Source organism: Dreissena polymorpha, chromosome 1, assembly GCF_020536995.1.
Source record: "Dreissena polymorpha isolate Duluth1 chromosome 1, UMN_Dpol_1.0, whole genome shotgun sequence".
Lineage (NCBI taxonomy): Eukaryota > Metazoa > Mollusca > Bivalvia > Myida > Dreissenidae > Dreissena > Dreissena polymorpha.
The window spans coordinates 178,030,355-178,045,873 of NC_068355.1; the positions used below are offsets into that span (position 1 = coordinate 178,030,355).

The 15,519-nt window shown below is 35.9% G+C and overlaps 1 protein-coding gene across 5 annotated transcripts in view; it reads right to left on the reverse strand.

Annotated features, from left to right (window-relative positions):
* The window catches only part of LOC127862965 (golgin subfamily A member 4-like), a 61,734-nt gene that overhangs the window by 13,370 nt on the left and 32,845 nt on the right, over window positions 1–15,519 (reverse strand). For all 5 annotated transcript variants that reach the window (XR_008040887.1, XR_008040886.1, XM_052402251.1 and 2 more), the window contains 8 exons: window positions 14,712–14,834; window positions 13,699–13,977; window positions 12,636–12,797; window positions 6,324–10,371; window positions 5,618–5,748; window positions 4,911–5,027; window positions 2,543–2,623; window positions 1,164–1,208 (listed from right to left, as the gene is read on the reverse strand). Coding sequence is in view for 3 of the 5 variants with exons in the window: in XM_052402251.1 (XP_052258211.1) it covers window positions 1,164–1,208; window positions 2,543–2,623; window positions 4,911–5,027; window positions 5,618–5,748; window positions 6,324–10,371; window positions 12,636–12,797; window positions 13,699–13,977; window positions 14,712–14,834 (4,986 nt within the window). In the remaining 2 variants the exon portion in view is untranslated. The remainder of the gene's footprint in view (window positions 1–1,163; window positions 1,209–2,542; window positions 2,624–4,910; window positions 5,028–5,617; window positions 5,749–6,323; window positions 10,372–12,635; window positions 12,798–13,698; window positions 13,978–14,711; window positions 14,835–15,519) is intronic.

Below are 15,519 nucleotides of genomic sequence, written 5' to 3' on the forward strand. Positions count from 1 at the left end.
CTGAACAGACTGCCAGTTACTTGATGACTGTTCTGGTTTTATGCTGTTTGCACATAGCCATTTTCACTTTGCTTCTGAGTGGGAAAGGGTTAACAAGGTTCAAATGAAAACAGAGGCATACAATCAGGTATGTTATATTTATTTCAATCTACTCATTGCACTCAAATGAGGTTTTTAAAGCAATAGAATATATTAAGAGTCATAACATTGAAAAGGACAAAACAAACAAGGGCAATAACTTTGAAAAGGGGCCATACAACAGGGATATTTTAGGGAGCTTCTTAAAGCAAAGTGCACAACCAAGGAGCATTAAAAATAGGCCGCACACACATATAATAGGGGCAATGATGATAAAAAGAGGCCATAACAAGGGCTAGAAAAAATGGGCAAATTTAGTTGTTTATTTAGTACAATATATCACGTCAGATTTTCTTTTCAAGTTTTAGGAATACAAAGTCTAATAAGGACATCTTGCAGCTAAAACAATGATCTTAAGTTTAACAGCACTTAAGACCACACAGAAAAAAAAACTTTTAATTATCATACTGATCAAACAATAAACATTGTAAATGAAACCAAGGCAAATCAATTGTTGTAATTTAAAACAGATTAAATATAAGACAAATAAAAGACAATTAAACATTTAATATACTTTGTGTTAACTTGTATAGTCTATCGCAAATTTTCAAGTTTCCAAAACCATCATGTTTCTAGATTTGCATTTACAGTTTTAGAAATATAAACTATGGTTCCTCAAAAACTTAGTAAGTGTCGAACCCGTTTTTGAAAACATCCAACTTGTGTAGGCATTTAAACATGTTATAAGATCCTAGTTACCTGAGGTTCACATGTAAATTCGGGTCTTGAAGTCTTCACATAGGAAAATCGGTGTATTTGATTTTTTTGCTCCCAGGTACTTTCAATTTGATAACTAAATGTTGCAAAGTTATCAATATTATATTAACTCAGGTTTAAGCCATAGAGTTGCATACGGAAACTTACTAAATAATGCATTTTATTTATTGAAAAAAAAAAAATTCTTTTTAAAAACCTTCAATTTGAGATTTTTTTTTACAGCCATTGGACAATTTTATTTTTTTTCTAATTGGAAATGTGCAGCTTTCCGGTACTTTAAAGAGAAGGAAAAAATCGCTATCAGTTACCTGTGGTTCATAAGTAGTGGGAGCTGACCCCAGGGCACTAACAGTCTAAAATATAACAGAATGGTCACCACACCAATACAGCATGCAAACACAAACATATATAGAAGCACAATATACTGCAAAATCATTTATATTCATGAGCATGACATTTTGTGGTTTTTACAACAAATGACTTTCACGTTGACACATAAATTTGTTGATTCCTTATTTAAAAAGGAATATATGGCGGTCATTTTCCGATGGATTTGTGTAATTAGTCAACCCACAAAACAAACAAATAATAATGTTTTCACAGAAATTGTTCAAGAGTGTAATTATCAATAGATTTCTTAAAAATATTTTTTTTAAAGTGATAAAATAAATAAAAGAAGATACAACATGTAATGAATGTCGTGTTCAACTTAAACATAAAACATATCAATAAAAACCTTACTTGATAATGTTGAAATTGTTAAAAAACAATTAAAATAAACTGTATAATAAATTTTTATTTGTACTCACACATTTTAAGCATGCAACCGCGTGAAAATCATTGGAAACTAATGAAAAGCATAAACATTCTTTTAGCAATAAACTGTGTTTGTTATCATAATAAAAATATTGCCAAACAAAAACATTATCTTGCAAACACTTTGTACCATCGTCACACAACGATAAACTGGCCATCACTTTTTATCATCGTCACACCACAATTAACTGGCCATCACTCTTTATCATCATCATATCATGATAAACTGGACACACATATCTAACCATTATGCCACATAGCTGTTAACTTACCAGCACTCATTATATCATGCAACACAATGATAAGCTTGTCCACTTTTATTATTATCAAGTCAAACCACAATTAACAGGCCCACACTTATAAACATCATGCCACATAACCGTTAACTTACCAATACTTATTAACATCATGCAACACAATGATAAGCTTGTCCACTTTTATTATCATCAAGCCACACCACGATGGCCCACACCTATTAACATCATGCCGCATCACGGTTAACTTACCAACACTTATTAACAGTATGCCGCATCAGGGTTAACTTACCAGCACTTCTAACCATCATGCAACACCATGATTAACTGGCCCGCATATCTAACCATCATGCAACATAACTGTTAACTTACCAACACTTATTAACATTATGCCCCATCAGGGTTAACTTACCAGCACTTCTAACCATCATGCAACACCATGATAAACTGGCCCGCATATCTAACCATCATGCCACATAACCGTTAACTTTCCAACACTTCTCAACATCATGCACAATACAATTAACTTGCAGTCTGTCTTATTACCAACCATACGATTACAGGGATTAAAGGATCACCCAAACTGTTCAGTTTCCAACGGATTCTACCACAAGTACCTTTCTCTCTGTAAGCCATTCCTGTGCCAGACCGTCTACCTCCTCTTTATGTATCGTCTCTCTCTCAGAGATTGCACGCTCCTGAAACAGCAACAATGTTGTTTTTTTTGTTTTTTTTAAACATTGCACAACACAACCCTAAGTTACAATGCCTGTCTTGTTAGTCATTATACACCAACCCTAAGTTACAATGCAAGCCTGTCTTGTTAGTCATTATACAACAAACCTAAGTTACAATGCAAGCCTGTCTTGTTAGTCATTATACAACAAACCTAAGTTACAATGCAAGCCTGTCTTGTTAGTCATTATACAACAATCCTAAGTTACAATGCAAGCCTGTCTTGTTAGTCATTATACAACAAACCTAAGTTACAATGCAAGCCTGTCTTGTTAGTCATTATACAACAAACCTAAGTTACAATGCAAGCCTGTCTTGTAAGTCATTATACACAAACCCTAAGTTACAATGCAAGCCTGTCTTGTTAGTCATTATACAACAAACCTAAGTTACAATGCAAGCCCGTCTTGTTAGTCATTATACAACAAACCTAAGTTACAATGCAAGCCTGTCTTGTTAGTCATTATACAACAAACCTTAGTTACAATGCAAGCCTGTCTTGTTAGTCATTATACAACAAACCTAAGTTACAATGCAAGCCTGTCTTGTTAGTCATTATACACAAACCCTAAGTTACAATGCAAGCCTGTCTAGTTAGTCATTATACACAACCTTAAGTTACAATGCAAGCCTATCTTGTTAGTCATTATACAACAAACCTAAGTTACAATGCAAGCCTGTCTTGTTAGTCATTATACAACGAACCTAAGTTACAATGCAAGCCTGTCTTGTTAGTCATTACACACAAACCTAAGTTACAATGCAAGCCTGTCTTGTTAGTCATTATACAACAAACCTAAGTTACAATGCAAGCCTGTCTTGTTAGTCATTATACAACAAACCTAAGTTACAATGCAAGCCTGTCTTGTTAGTCATTATACACCAACCCTAAGTTACAATGCAAGCCTGTCTTGTTAGTCATTATACAACAAACTTAAGTTACAATGCAAGCCTGTCTTGTTAGTCATTATACAACAAACCTAAGTTACAATGCAAGCCTGTCTTGTTAGTCATTATACAACAAACCTAAGTTACAATGCAAGCCTGTCTTGTTAGTCATTATACAACAAACCTAAGTTACAATGCAAGCCTGTCTTGTTAGTCATTATACAACAAACCTAAGTTACAATGCAAGCCTGTCTTGTTAGTCATTATACAACAAACCTAAGTTACAATGCAAGCCTGTCTTGTTAGTCATTATACACCAACCCTAAGTTACAATGCAAGCCTGTCTTGTTTAACATTGCACATCAGCCCTGAGTTAATAGTTAACAGAATAATTTACTATGCCATTTTTTGCATAATTATTATCAATGCAATTTTTATAGAAGAATGTATTACATGGTAACTTAGCATCACTCTTGATTAGTTAATTTTATTAATTATATAAATCTCATTTATGGTTCCCCCCACATGCCCTTTAAGTTGGTCAACATAACATTTGTACTTGCATGTTGAAAGTTAATATATTTTTGTATTCAACTGCAAATGGAAAGACTATGCTGAGAAATTTAAATCACAAATTAAAGACTGAGAATTCATAGGATTTACGCATTGTCTGGTCAGGCTTTCAACCCTTGCAGCGTGTAGAAGTGTAGAGTTTATCAAAATTTGCAGGCGAAATCTGATGACTGGAACTCGCTTGGCTGATACTATATACATTTTTTTTATTTTTTTTTATTGTATGTGTAATTGTTGTAAATTATTGATTAATAAAATATTTAGTTTACATTTGGTTCTTATTAATTCAAAAGCAGAAAGTAGCATGAAGTTTAGGCAATATTAATACTATTCAACTGTGGGTGTAACTCTATTGCAGATTCATGTTAGCAGACATAAGTATAATTGAAATCGGTTAGCTCGAAATTCTGGATGACTCAAGCTTTTATTGTCGATCCCAGCGAGTTCGAGCCATTGGGTTTCAACTGTACTTAAAAGTTTGTGCATCTTTTGGAGAAAGAGATAAACATTTCCAAAATTGGTCAAACCACGATGCTTTTTTTCTTATTCGATCTTTGCCGGTACCAATCCAAAATTGGTGAGAAAAACACTTTCCTTATGCTCTTCTTCAATCTAGATTAATCCAAATACTACACTTTGGGTGATACATTACAGTAAAGCTGTATCAATACCGTCATAAAGCTGTATCAATACCGTCAAAAGCTGTATCAATACCGTCATAAAGCTGTAGCAATACCGTGATAAAGCTGTATCAATACCGTCACAAAGCTGTAGCAATACCGTCAATACCTTAGCTTTGGTCCAGGTGTCCTTGAGTTCTATGATCTCGATGTCGTGTCTCTGCTGCAGCTCTGTGATCAACCGACGATGGCTTGACTCCAGCTCCTGAAGACTCTTCTCCTTCTCCTACATGGGGAAACAATTAATTTGAAGACACTGTGACTCGCTCTGGGAAAACCAGGCAAAATGTAAGTGCGTTAAGTGTTGTTTTAGATTAGCGTGTGCAGTCCAAACAGGCTAATCAGGGAAGACACTTTCCACCATAATTTTTCGCTAAAAAAGAACCATTAAAGCAGAAAGTGTCTTCCCTTGTATTTTTGAGAGCACTAAATACACAAGCAATAAGCCCCATTTACCGAGATAGAGCTTTATATATATGATCCTATCCCAATCTTTAAGCTTGTTTTCATATTTGAGTCTCAGTTCATCCAATATAAAAAATTCCTGCCATGTATATTTTTTAAAGGAGCTTGGGAGTGGGGATTTTAGTTCATATGATAATCAATGCTTTTTTACAACTAGGAGATGCACTCCTTTGTCCTAATGTTTGGAGAAAAATAGGTAAAATCATTCATATTGGTCGGCACAAACTATATTTGACTGACATTAACTTCATAAACTAATGTCACTTACCTTGAGCTTGGTTTTAAAGTCCAGTCTGATTTCATCTAGCCACTACTTGACTGAGATTAACGTCATTTACAAATGCCCCTTACCTTGAGCTTGGTCTCGTATTCCAGTCTGATTTCATCAATTCTCTCGTCTCTCTCGTAGATGTCCCGCTGGGCCTCGGACAGGAGCTCCTTCATCTCTCGCTGCTGTTGGTCTTCCTCAACAGTGCTTTGATCTTAAATACATTACAACGTCCTTACATTGCTTTGATCTAAAATACATTACAACGTCCTAAACATTGCTTTGATCTGGAATAAAGTGCAAGGTCTCAACATTTGGCAATTTGCTTTGATCTGAAATAGATGACAACCTCCTCACATTGCTTGGATCTGAAATAATTCCTTCATATATTCGAATATAAAGCAATCAATATTCAAAAATATTTTTAGTATTTTTCCCATCCCTACTGAAAATACTTTTTTTCAATGGATACTGACACACTTCAACTGTGTGCATAGCCACAGGGAGGTTGTGAGTTTTGTTCCATTCTACAAGCATTTAAACAATTTAACAATAATAATAATAAATACACCAGATACTGGTTTCACTAAGAAAACTAATTTAACAGTATCTTACTTGACAGAAGGTAAATTATTTCCTGCCAATTCTCGTGAGAGTACTTTCTTTTTCATTATTGTAATTTTCTACCAAAACATGCTATAATATTCAGCATTACATGTACATTAAAAAATTGTGAAAAATGCCCATAATATCACTTTAAATTCATAAAAGTGAACCCTATGTACCTACCTATAACCTGGGCCAGCTGCTGCTCAAACTGTCTTTCCCTCTCTGTCATCTGCTGGTTGAAGTCCTTGGCCAGTTGTTTCACCTTCGAGTGATGCTCCTGCTGCAAGTCCTCTAGCTCCATTGCCTTACTCTTCTTCAACAGCTCAATCTCCGCTGACTGCTCCTGGATCCTCAGTTCCAACTGCTCAATATTAGCAGATTCATTTTGGGTTTCTGTGTCAAAACTGGATTTCAGGGATGCAATTTCTGTATTTAATTCTTCTATTGTCAGCTGTGCTTCTCGTAGTCTCGTGCTCAATTCAGATTTTTCAGACTTAAGAGTGTCAATATTTGTTTCTAAATCATTCAAACCGGCTTGCATTTTTTCACTGGCTTGTTGATTTTCTTCTGAAATTTTGTTAAGTTCTGCTCTTAAATTATTTATCTCTAGGTTATGGCTTTCGTGGTTGGTTGCCAATTCTTCTGATAACTTAGTCCCTGTTTCTTTTAGTTTAGCAATTTCTACCTCCTTTTCTGCAAGATCTGCCTGGAGCTGTTTTACAACCGTGTCATTTTCACCTTTAACCTGCTTCTTTATTTGAGATATATACATTTCAGCTTTCTTTTTGAATTCAGCCACTTTATCTGCACTCTCCTTTTCAAGTGTCTCTCTAAGAATTGAAATTTCACTGCCATGGTTTTGTTTTAACTGAATTTCATAAGCTTTTAAATTGCTTAATTCTAACGTAAGTTTTTCAATTGTTACATTATTGTCGAGAATACTTCCTTCCATTTCAGTTATTTTGTGAAGCTTTTCCTCCTCGGTTGCTTCAGAATGTTTTCTAAATTCAATTAACTCTTGTTCAACTGCCAATTTTGATGATTTTATTAATTCACATTCATCACAAGTATTTTGCAGGGATGTTTTCAGCGTAGCAACTTCATTTTCTAAATCAGAGTTTATTTTTAAAAATACCTCCATCTCTGCAGTGTGCTTTTGTTGGACATGTTTAATGTCCTGAAGCCTCTGTTCAATTTCATTGCACTCACCTTCTTTGTCAGTAATGGTTCTTTTTGAAACCTCTAATTGTTCATTTAACTCGTTATATTTAACTTTAAGAGCTTTAAGTTGTGTTTCTTTTTCTCTCAGTTCTAGTTGCATTTGTTCTTTTTTCTCTTCAACAGCTGATGCTGTTGCCTTTATTTGGTCCTGACAAGTACCATAATCATCCTGAAGTTCTTGCAATGCTTTTTGTTTAGCTGACAGTTCAGCTTTTAAAACATTCACTTGCTGTTCAAGGGCGTGTTTATTTGAAAGCTCACTTTTTGTGCTTGTTAGCTGCTGCTCAAGCTCTACTTTATTTGACAGCTCTGATTTTAAAACAATCAACTGTTGCTCCATTTCTGATTTAGATATTGTTAACTGTCGCTCAAATTCCTTCTTCTCTGATAGTTCAGTCGTTAAGGCAATCACTTGTTTCTCAAGGTCTGTTTTTGATTTTGTTAATTGTTGCTCTATTTCCTTCTTATTTGACAGTTCTGATTTAAGTGCACTTAGTTCTTGCTCTAGTGAAGATTTTGATTTTAACAAGTCCTGTTCTTTGTCCTTTTTATCTTCCAAATCAGATTTTAATGTAGCAAGTTCTGATTCCATATCAAACTTTGATTGACTAAGTTTAAGCTCAACTTCTTGTTTATCTGACAATTGGGACTTGAAAGAGGAAAGTTGTTGCTCTAAATCAAATATAGTTTGTGTCAACTGTTGCTCTGATTGTTGTTTATCAGACAGGTGGGAATTAAGCATTGCAAGTTGTTGCTCTAGTTCAAATTTTGTTTGTGTCAACTGCTGCTCTAATCCCTGTTTATCTGACACTTGTGTTTTAAGAGTAGCAATCTGCTGCTCCAATTCTTGTATGGTATCTCTGTTTTGTTCCAACTGCAGTAGTTTCGTGTTGGCATGAGCTAGATCAGAGGATATTGCTTCTTTTTCATCATTAGCTTGATTAAAGTTTCCTTCAAGGATAATCATTTTATCTTCCTTCTGTTTCAAATCCTCTTCAACTTTATGAACCTTTTCTTCCCAGTTTCCTTGTATCTCCTTCAACTTTGCTGTGTACTTCTGCTTAAGAGCTTTCATTTTATCTATCCAGGTCTTTTCTAGATTTTGCAGTTCAGTCGTATGACACTCTTTTTCACTTTTAGCAGAGGCATCTAATGTTTGACACCTTTCTGTCAAATCTTTAATTGCTATCAATTTTGTTTCATAATCAGTTGCAAGATCAGCATGTTTTCTAGACAGATCCGTTAAATTTGTTTTAGTTTCATTTAAGTCTTTATTAAGTTCATGTAGTTGATTTTTCAATTCATTACTGTCAGTTTTACAACGTTCAGCTTCTTTTTCTAGATGTTCATTAAGTTCATTAAGTTTCTCAACATCGAAATGTTTTGCAGATACAGTCTGTTGAAGTTGCTCTGTCTCTTTTTGAGCTTGTTGAGTCATCTCAAACAGTTTGGCAGCAAGTGTTTCTTTTTCTTCACTTAGCGCCCGACCCTGTCTGTCTAGTTTTCCTCTGTATTCATCTAATTGTCTCTCATAATCTCCTATACAGTCTTGAAGTTTCTGCTCTGTAGCAGTGAGTTTATCATTGAGCATTTTCAGCTGGCTCTGTAACTCCTCGTCACTTTGTGCCATATCACTGAGTCTGGATTCATAGTGGGTTTTAAGTTTGTGTTCAAAGTCTGCGCGCTCATCAGAGATTTTCTGTATCACTGATTCTTTTTTATTGAGGTGTTCAGTCAGATTGGATACTTCACTCTCCAAAGCAACACATTTTCCCTGCATTTCAGTTTTAAATGCTTCATATTCTTCTATCAAGTTTGTTAGCCTATCATCTTTAAATTGTTGCTGTGAACTAATTTCTTTTAGCATTTCTTCTAATGAGGTATTTGTGTTGTTTACATCAGTGAGAGCACTGGAAAGTTCTGATATCTTGTTATTCTTTTCTATCATTTCGTAATCATGTTTCTCAGCTAATGAAACAACTTCGTGCGAAGCTTGTTCTTTAGACTGTTGCAACTGCTGAGTAATGTATTCTAATTTCTGTTCAAGTTGTTTATTATGGTTGTCAAGCTCACTCTTTTTGTGTACAAGCTGTGTATGGATTTGTTCTAAAGCTAATAATTCTTGTTTGGCTTTGTGAAGTTCCTGCATTAAGTTTTCCTTCACATTGTTGTTCTCCGTTCTCATTTCAGTCTCCTGAAGCTTAAACCGCTTCTCTGCAGACTGCAGATCTTCCACATGCTTACTAATTTCTGTCTTTAAATTCTCTACCTGTTGCTCGTATTCTGTTTTCAGATCATTAATCACAGACTGGTAATGGCTTTCCAAATTTGCACTTATTTCCACTGAAGTCGAGTCTTTTTCTTTCATTAATTCTGCCAATTTAGATTCAAACATATTTTCTTTCTCCTTAACCTTTTCTTGAAACTTTTCCTTCATTTTCTGGAAACTTTCCTTATATTGATTCTGCTTTTCCAATAACTGCACTTTAAAACTCTCTTCAGATTTATTAATGTCATCAGCATGAATTTTCTTGGTTTCTTCTAATTTCTCATGTGCTTTTCTCATTTCATTTTCCAAACCAGAAACCTTCGTCTCCATATCAATTTTCTGCTCATTCAAATCTTTACCAAGTTCTACATTCACCTGATTTACCTTCTCTAATTGCCCCTTCAAGTCCTCTAACTGAGACTTACAGTCCTTTAACTCATGTTCCAATTCAGTGCGAGTCTCTCTCATCTCAGTCAACGCTTTCTCTAACTCTGCCAGACTGTTCTCCGCTTGATCTTTCTCTAATTTAAGGCCTTCAACCATGTTCTCCAACTCAGTCACATCGTTCTTGGCCTGCTCTTTTTCCAGCTCAAGGCCTACAATGACACCTGCCTTATCTGAGGTTTCAGAAGTCAGTCGGCCCAGCTCTGCGTCCTTATGTGCTGACTCCAGTGTTAACATCTGTAGCTTCAGTCTCAACTCTTCTGCCTCCTGTTTTTCTTTCTCCAACTCACTCACCTGAAAAAAATAAATAAAAAATTACAATGTTAAAACTCAAAATTAAACCCACTCTTACTCCTCTTGTTTTTCTTTCTGTAACTCATTCATCTGAAAATGATGTTTCAAATAAAACAAGGGATGTTTTTGTCAAAAACACAATGACCCCTATTGCGCCGCTTTGAAGCCATATATTTGACCTTTGACCTTGAAGAATGACCTTGACCTTTCACCACTCAAAATGTGCAGCTCCATCAGATACACATGCATGCCAAATATCAAGTTGCTATCTTCAATATTGCAAAAGTTATGACCAAGGTTAAAGTTTTGGGGCACACACATACAATGAATGAAAGACAGACAGACAGGCCAAAAAGAATATACCCCCGATCATTCAAACCGGGGGCATAAAAATGTATGCCTCTTTGCCTCTTGTTTGACTGTTTCTAACTCAATAACCTGAAAATAAGCTCAGTGTCATTACCCTTATGGATATCAAATTATAATTAATTCTCTGATTTCCTCCTTTTAATGACGTTTCGGCATTGTGCCTTTATCAAAACTATGTTACATAGAACATAGTCCTATGTTCTATGTAAACTATGTCCTTTGTAAACTATGTTTTATGTCACATAGTATGTTAGATAGAACCAGAGGATTAATAATCACATTAAAATTAATTGTTCAAATTTATAAAGTGTATGCCACTTTAGCAGTGTATGCCACTTTAGCTCATGTCTTTCTTCCTTTAAATTAAAGGTAGAAATTATTTGTTGAATTCAAACAAATTAAACATTTTAAACCAGAAAATTTGAAGTTCAAGTGTAAGTTTGATGTGAGTTTAAGGTTTAACTTTTATGTACGGTAAAGTTAAGTTTGTTTTTAGTATAATGCATGTGAAACTGTAAATTCGATGCAGGTTTAACTGTAATTTAACGAGAAGTTTAATTGAATGTTTGATGATAGTCGAAATTTAGAATATTTGATGATAGTCTAAATTTAGAATATTTGATGATAGTCTAAGTTTAGAATATTTGATGATAGTCTAAATTTAGAATATTTGAAGATAGTCTAAATTTAGAATATTTGATGATAGTCTAAATTTAGTTGTATGTAAGTTTCAGGGTTAGTAAGTTTTAATGTAAATGTTGAGTTAACATGAGACTTAGCTGTGCATTAGCAGACATATGTTAAAACCTTTTTTCCAACTTTGTAAATTACGAAACAAATGACTTAAACAGATATGTTATCATATGTTTGAAAATTTACATTGTGTTTCAATGCCCGAAAATGCTGAAAAACTATTAGGATGGGAAGAGAGATTTCACTCCTCCTTATCAAAATAAAACTCATGAAATTCAATTAATCTTTTGCATAACAAATATACAGGAACAAAAAACAATATCTATTATGTTTTTCCTTGAAAAATTATCAAGGTTCTTTTATTACTGTTTAATTTCAATACTTAATTTTGCATTTTTTCCAACATTCATCTTATATATGGGCCGTGCTCTGTGACAAGGGAGCTTAAAGGTTGTTCGTAAAGTGTCGTCCCAGATTAGCCTGTGCAGTCTGCAAAATCTAATAATGGATGACACTTTCCACCTAAACTGGAGGTTGCTTAGAAGATACTTTATTTAAACAGAAAAATTAGCTGAAAAATGATTGCCCTGGTTAGTCTCTGTAAACTTCATAGGCTTATTCAGGGCCCTCAATCTACCAAATCTGCCCCACCTGAAAAGTATACTTTTCCCCTCTTTTGGGGGGGGAAAAATCCCCCCCCCAAAAAAAGAATTTTTTTTTTTTTTTTTTTTTTTTTTAATAGAAAGATGTGTCTCATCTCATGATTATTATATCTCAATTCTATTTCAATTTAATCATTTCAAACATACTAAATTATGAAAAATGCAATGAATTTAGTGCAAACATGTACAAATGTAATAATGAGAGAGTAAGTAAAAAAATCCCCCCAAAAAGGGAAACGCCGCAAAAATTCCCCCTCCTAAGGGCTGCGGACCCCTTCCCACAAAGTAGTGTGAGGGCGCTGACTTTATGCACATGCATTTCTCAAAATGAGGCTCTCACCCCTTAGGCAAGACTCTTGAGCCTTTGTTCAGAGTCAGCTGTGAGCTTTAAATGAAAAATACAATAAAAGCAGAATGTCCAGGCTAATCTGGAACAACACTTTAAGCAGTGTTTTGTTAGAACGAGGCTCCAATATTCTCACCTGTAAGGCAAGACTCTTTAAGCAGTGTTTTGTTAGAACGAGGCTCCAATATTCTCACCTGTAAGGCAAGACTCTTATGCCTTTGTTCCGAGTCAGCGTTGAGCTCAAATTGCAGGGTGTCTAGACGGGACTGCAACTCCGTGTTCGCTTCTCTCTGACTGGTCAGTTCCGTCATTAGGTTCGCGTTATCGCCTTGCAAAGTCTGAATGGCTGCAGTGGACTTTCCAACAGAAAATTGTTATTTAAAGATTGAAACAAAGCAAAGAAAGGGTGGAATTCAATACTAAATAAGAATGAGGAATGTCAACAATTATTCTTCCACTACCAATGATTGTTTGCCCATGTGTTGGATGTTAAACAATTATTATACCTTGATTATCTATACCCCTATAAAGTAAAGAGGACAGTAAAAATCAGTACTTACTATAAACATAGCTTTGCAAAATTAAGCCATCATAGCAAAATTATGGCCAGTAAAAACATTGATATCAAAACTTCAACGATAGTAAAAATTAAGATTTGTTTGTCAAAATTACTAACATAGAAGAAAACAAGAGATGTGTTTGTCAGAATCACAATGCCCCCTATTGCGCCGCTTTGAAATAAAATTTCAATATATCATTTGGCAGGTTTAGAAATTATTTCCCTTTTAAAGCTTATAACTTCCCTTGGATTGTATTTTTTGACTTTTGACCTTGAAGGATGACCTTCACCTTCACCATTCAAAATGTGCAGCTCCATGAGATACACATGCATAGCAAATATCAACATGCTATCTTCAATATTGCAAAAGTTATGGCCAATGTTAAAGTTTTCGGACTGACGGACAGACAGTTCAAATGCTATATGTAACCCTCTGGGGGCATAAAAAACATCACCTTGAGCTGTGCTTCGGGAAAACATGACCTAATTCAAGTATGTTTAGTGTCGTCTACAGGCTTATAAGGGACACTTTCCGCTTTAAAGGTGATTTTTGTTTAAGGAAAGTCTCCTTCTAGCAAACCAGTTAAGGATTTTCGTCCCTGATTTGCCTGTGCAGACGGCATTGACTTACTTTGGAACGAAACTTTACGCACATGCATCAAGCCCAGTTTTCCCAGAAAGAGGCTCCCCCTTCTCACCTCTGCATGTGTCTGAAGGTCCCTCTGTAGGTTATTATTCTCTTCAACCATCTCCTGGTTCCGTTCCTCTGTCGCCATGATGTGTATGCGCAGTTCCGCCAACTCCGTTTCCATGGCGGCACGACCAGTCTCGTATTCTGTGCGCATGTTGTCCAGTTCTGCCTGTAGCTCGTCACAGCGAGCGAGTTGCTCCCGGTAACCGATGTTTGCTTCTTCCATTTTGGTCCTGAACTCCAGGCTTCGTTGCTCCAGCTCTTGCTCTTTTAGAGAGAGGTCGGCCTGTAATTTATCATTACACAATATTGATAACTGCACGTCATGTTAACACTTGAATTCCTACCTTAGTGGCAAATAATATTCCCCCACGCAGCATGTCACAAAATGTAGCACATTTTTACAGCTGACAAAAAGAGGCACAAATTTGGTAATGTTTTAGGACACTAAAAATTGCACATCAACAACTTTGTAGCATATAGTTGCAATCATAATGCCTGCAATTTGGAATATTGCGCATCAAATAGTGTAGGAGGACCCCTGTATATGGATGCAGTCTTTAAGTATATACTGTTACTGTACTTTACCATGTATGACACCCAGTTTCATACCCATTAAGTTCAATTTAAAATTGCAATGGCACAATAGTAAAATCGCTGCCGATTAAAAAACCAATTTGTCATTTTCATTATTAGAAAATGCTTTTGTTCCTTCCTTTTTTGGCCATAAAAAATCAGGTGTGTGTTATACATGCCTTATAAATTGTCTAGTAAAGAATGTTATTCAGATGTTTCATTTTCAATTTTGACATTCATAAATCATTTTTAATTAAATGTGAGATTGGCTTCATTACCATACAAATAATATTTGCGCTTTTGCAGGAGACCAAAACACCTCACAATTTCTCTTTCAAAGACAGAAACAATCTTAAAATGGGTCGCTTAAAGAAAACAAAACAACATCTTGAAATTTCCAAATGGACAAGGTAAATGCAATTTTATGCCCCTGGAATATCTTACCCTGAGAGTGTTCAGTGTTATGTTGACTTTGTCCAACTGCTCTTGTCTCTCTTTCAGAGCCTCCTGTAGCTCAGTGACCTGACTGGCTGACTCACTGACTCTCACTTGGTCCTCACTAGCAGCCTGTGGAAGGAATGAACAAAGCATTATTTAGCCTCCTATAGCTCAGTGACCTGACTGGCTGACTCACTGACTCTCACTTGGTCCTCACTAGCAGCCTGGGGAAGGAAAGAACAAAGCATTATTTAGCCTCCTATAGCTCAGTGACCTGATTGGCTGACTCACTGACTCTCACTTGGTCCTCACTAGCAGCCTGGGGAAGGAATGAACAAAGCATTATTTAGCCTCCTATAGCTCAGTGACCTGACTGGCTGACCCACTGACTCTCACTTGGTCCTCACTAGCAGCCTGGGGAAAGAATGAACAAAGCATTATTTAGCCTCCTGTAGCTCAGTGACCTGACTGACTGACTCACTGACTCTCACTTGGTCCTCACTGGCAGCCTGGGGAAGGAATGAACAAAGCATTATTTAGCCTCCTGTAGCTCAGTGACCTGACTGGCTGACTCACTGACTCTCACTTGGTCCTCACTGGCAGCCTGGGGAAGGAATGAACAAAGCATTATTTAGCCTCCTGTAGCTCAGTGACCTGACTGGCTGACTCACTGACTCTCACTTGGTCCTCACTGGCAGCCTGGGGAAGGAAAGAACAAAGCATTATTTAGCCTACTGTAGCTCAGTGACCTGACTGGCTGACTCACTAACTCTCACTTGGTCCTCACTGGCAGCCTGTGGAAGGAATGAACAAA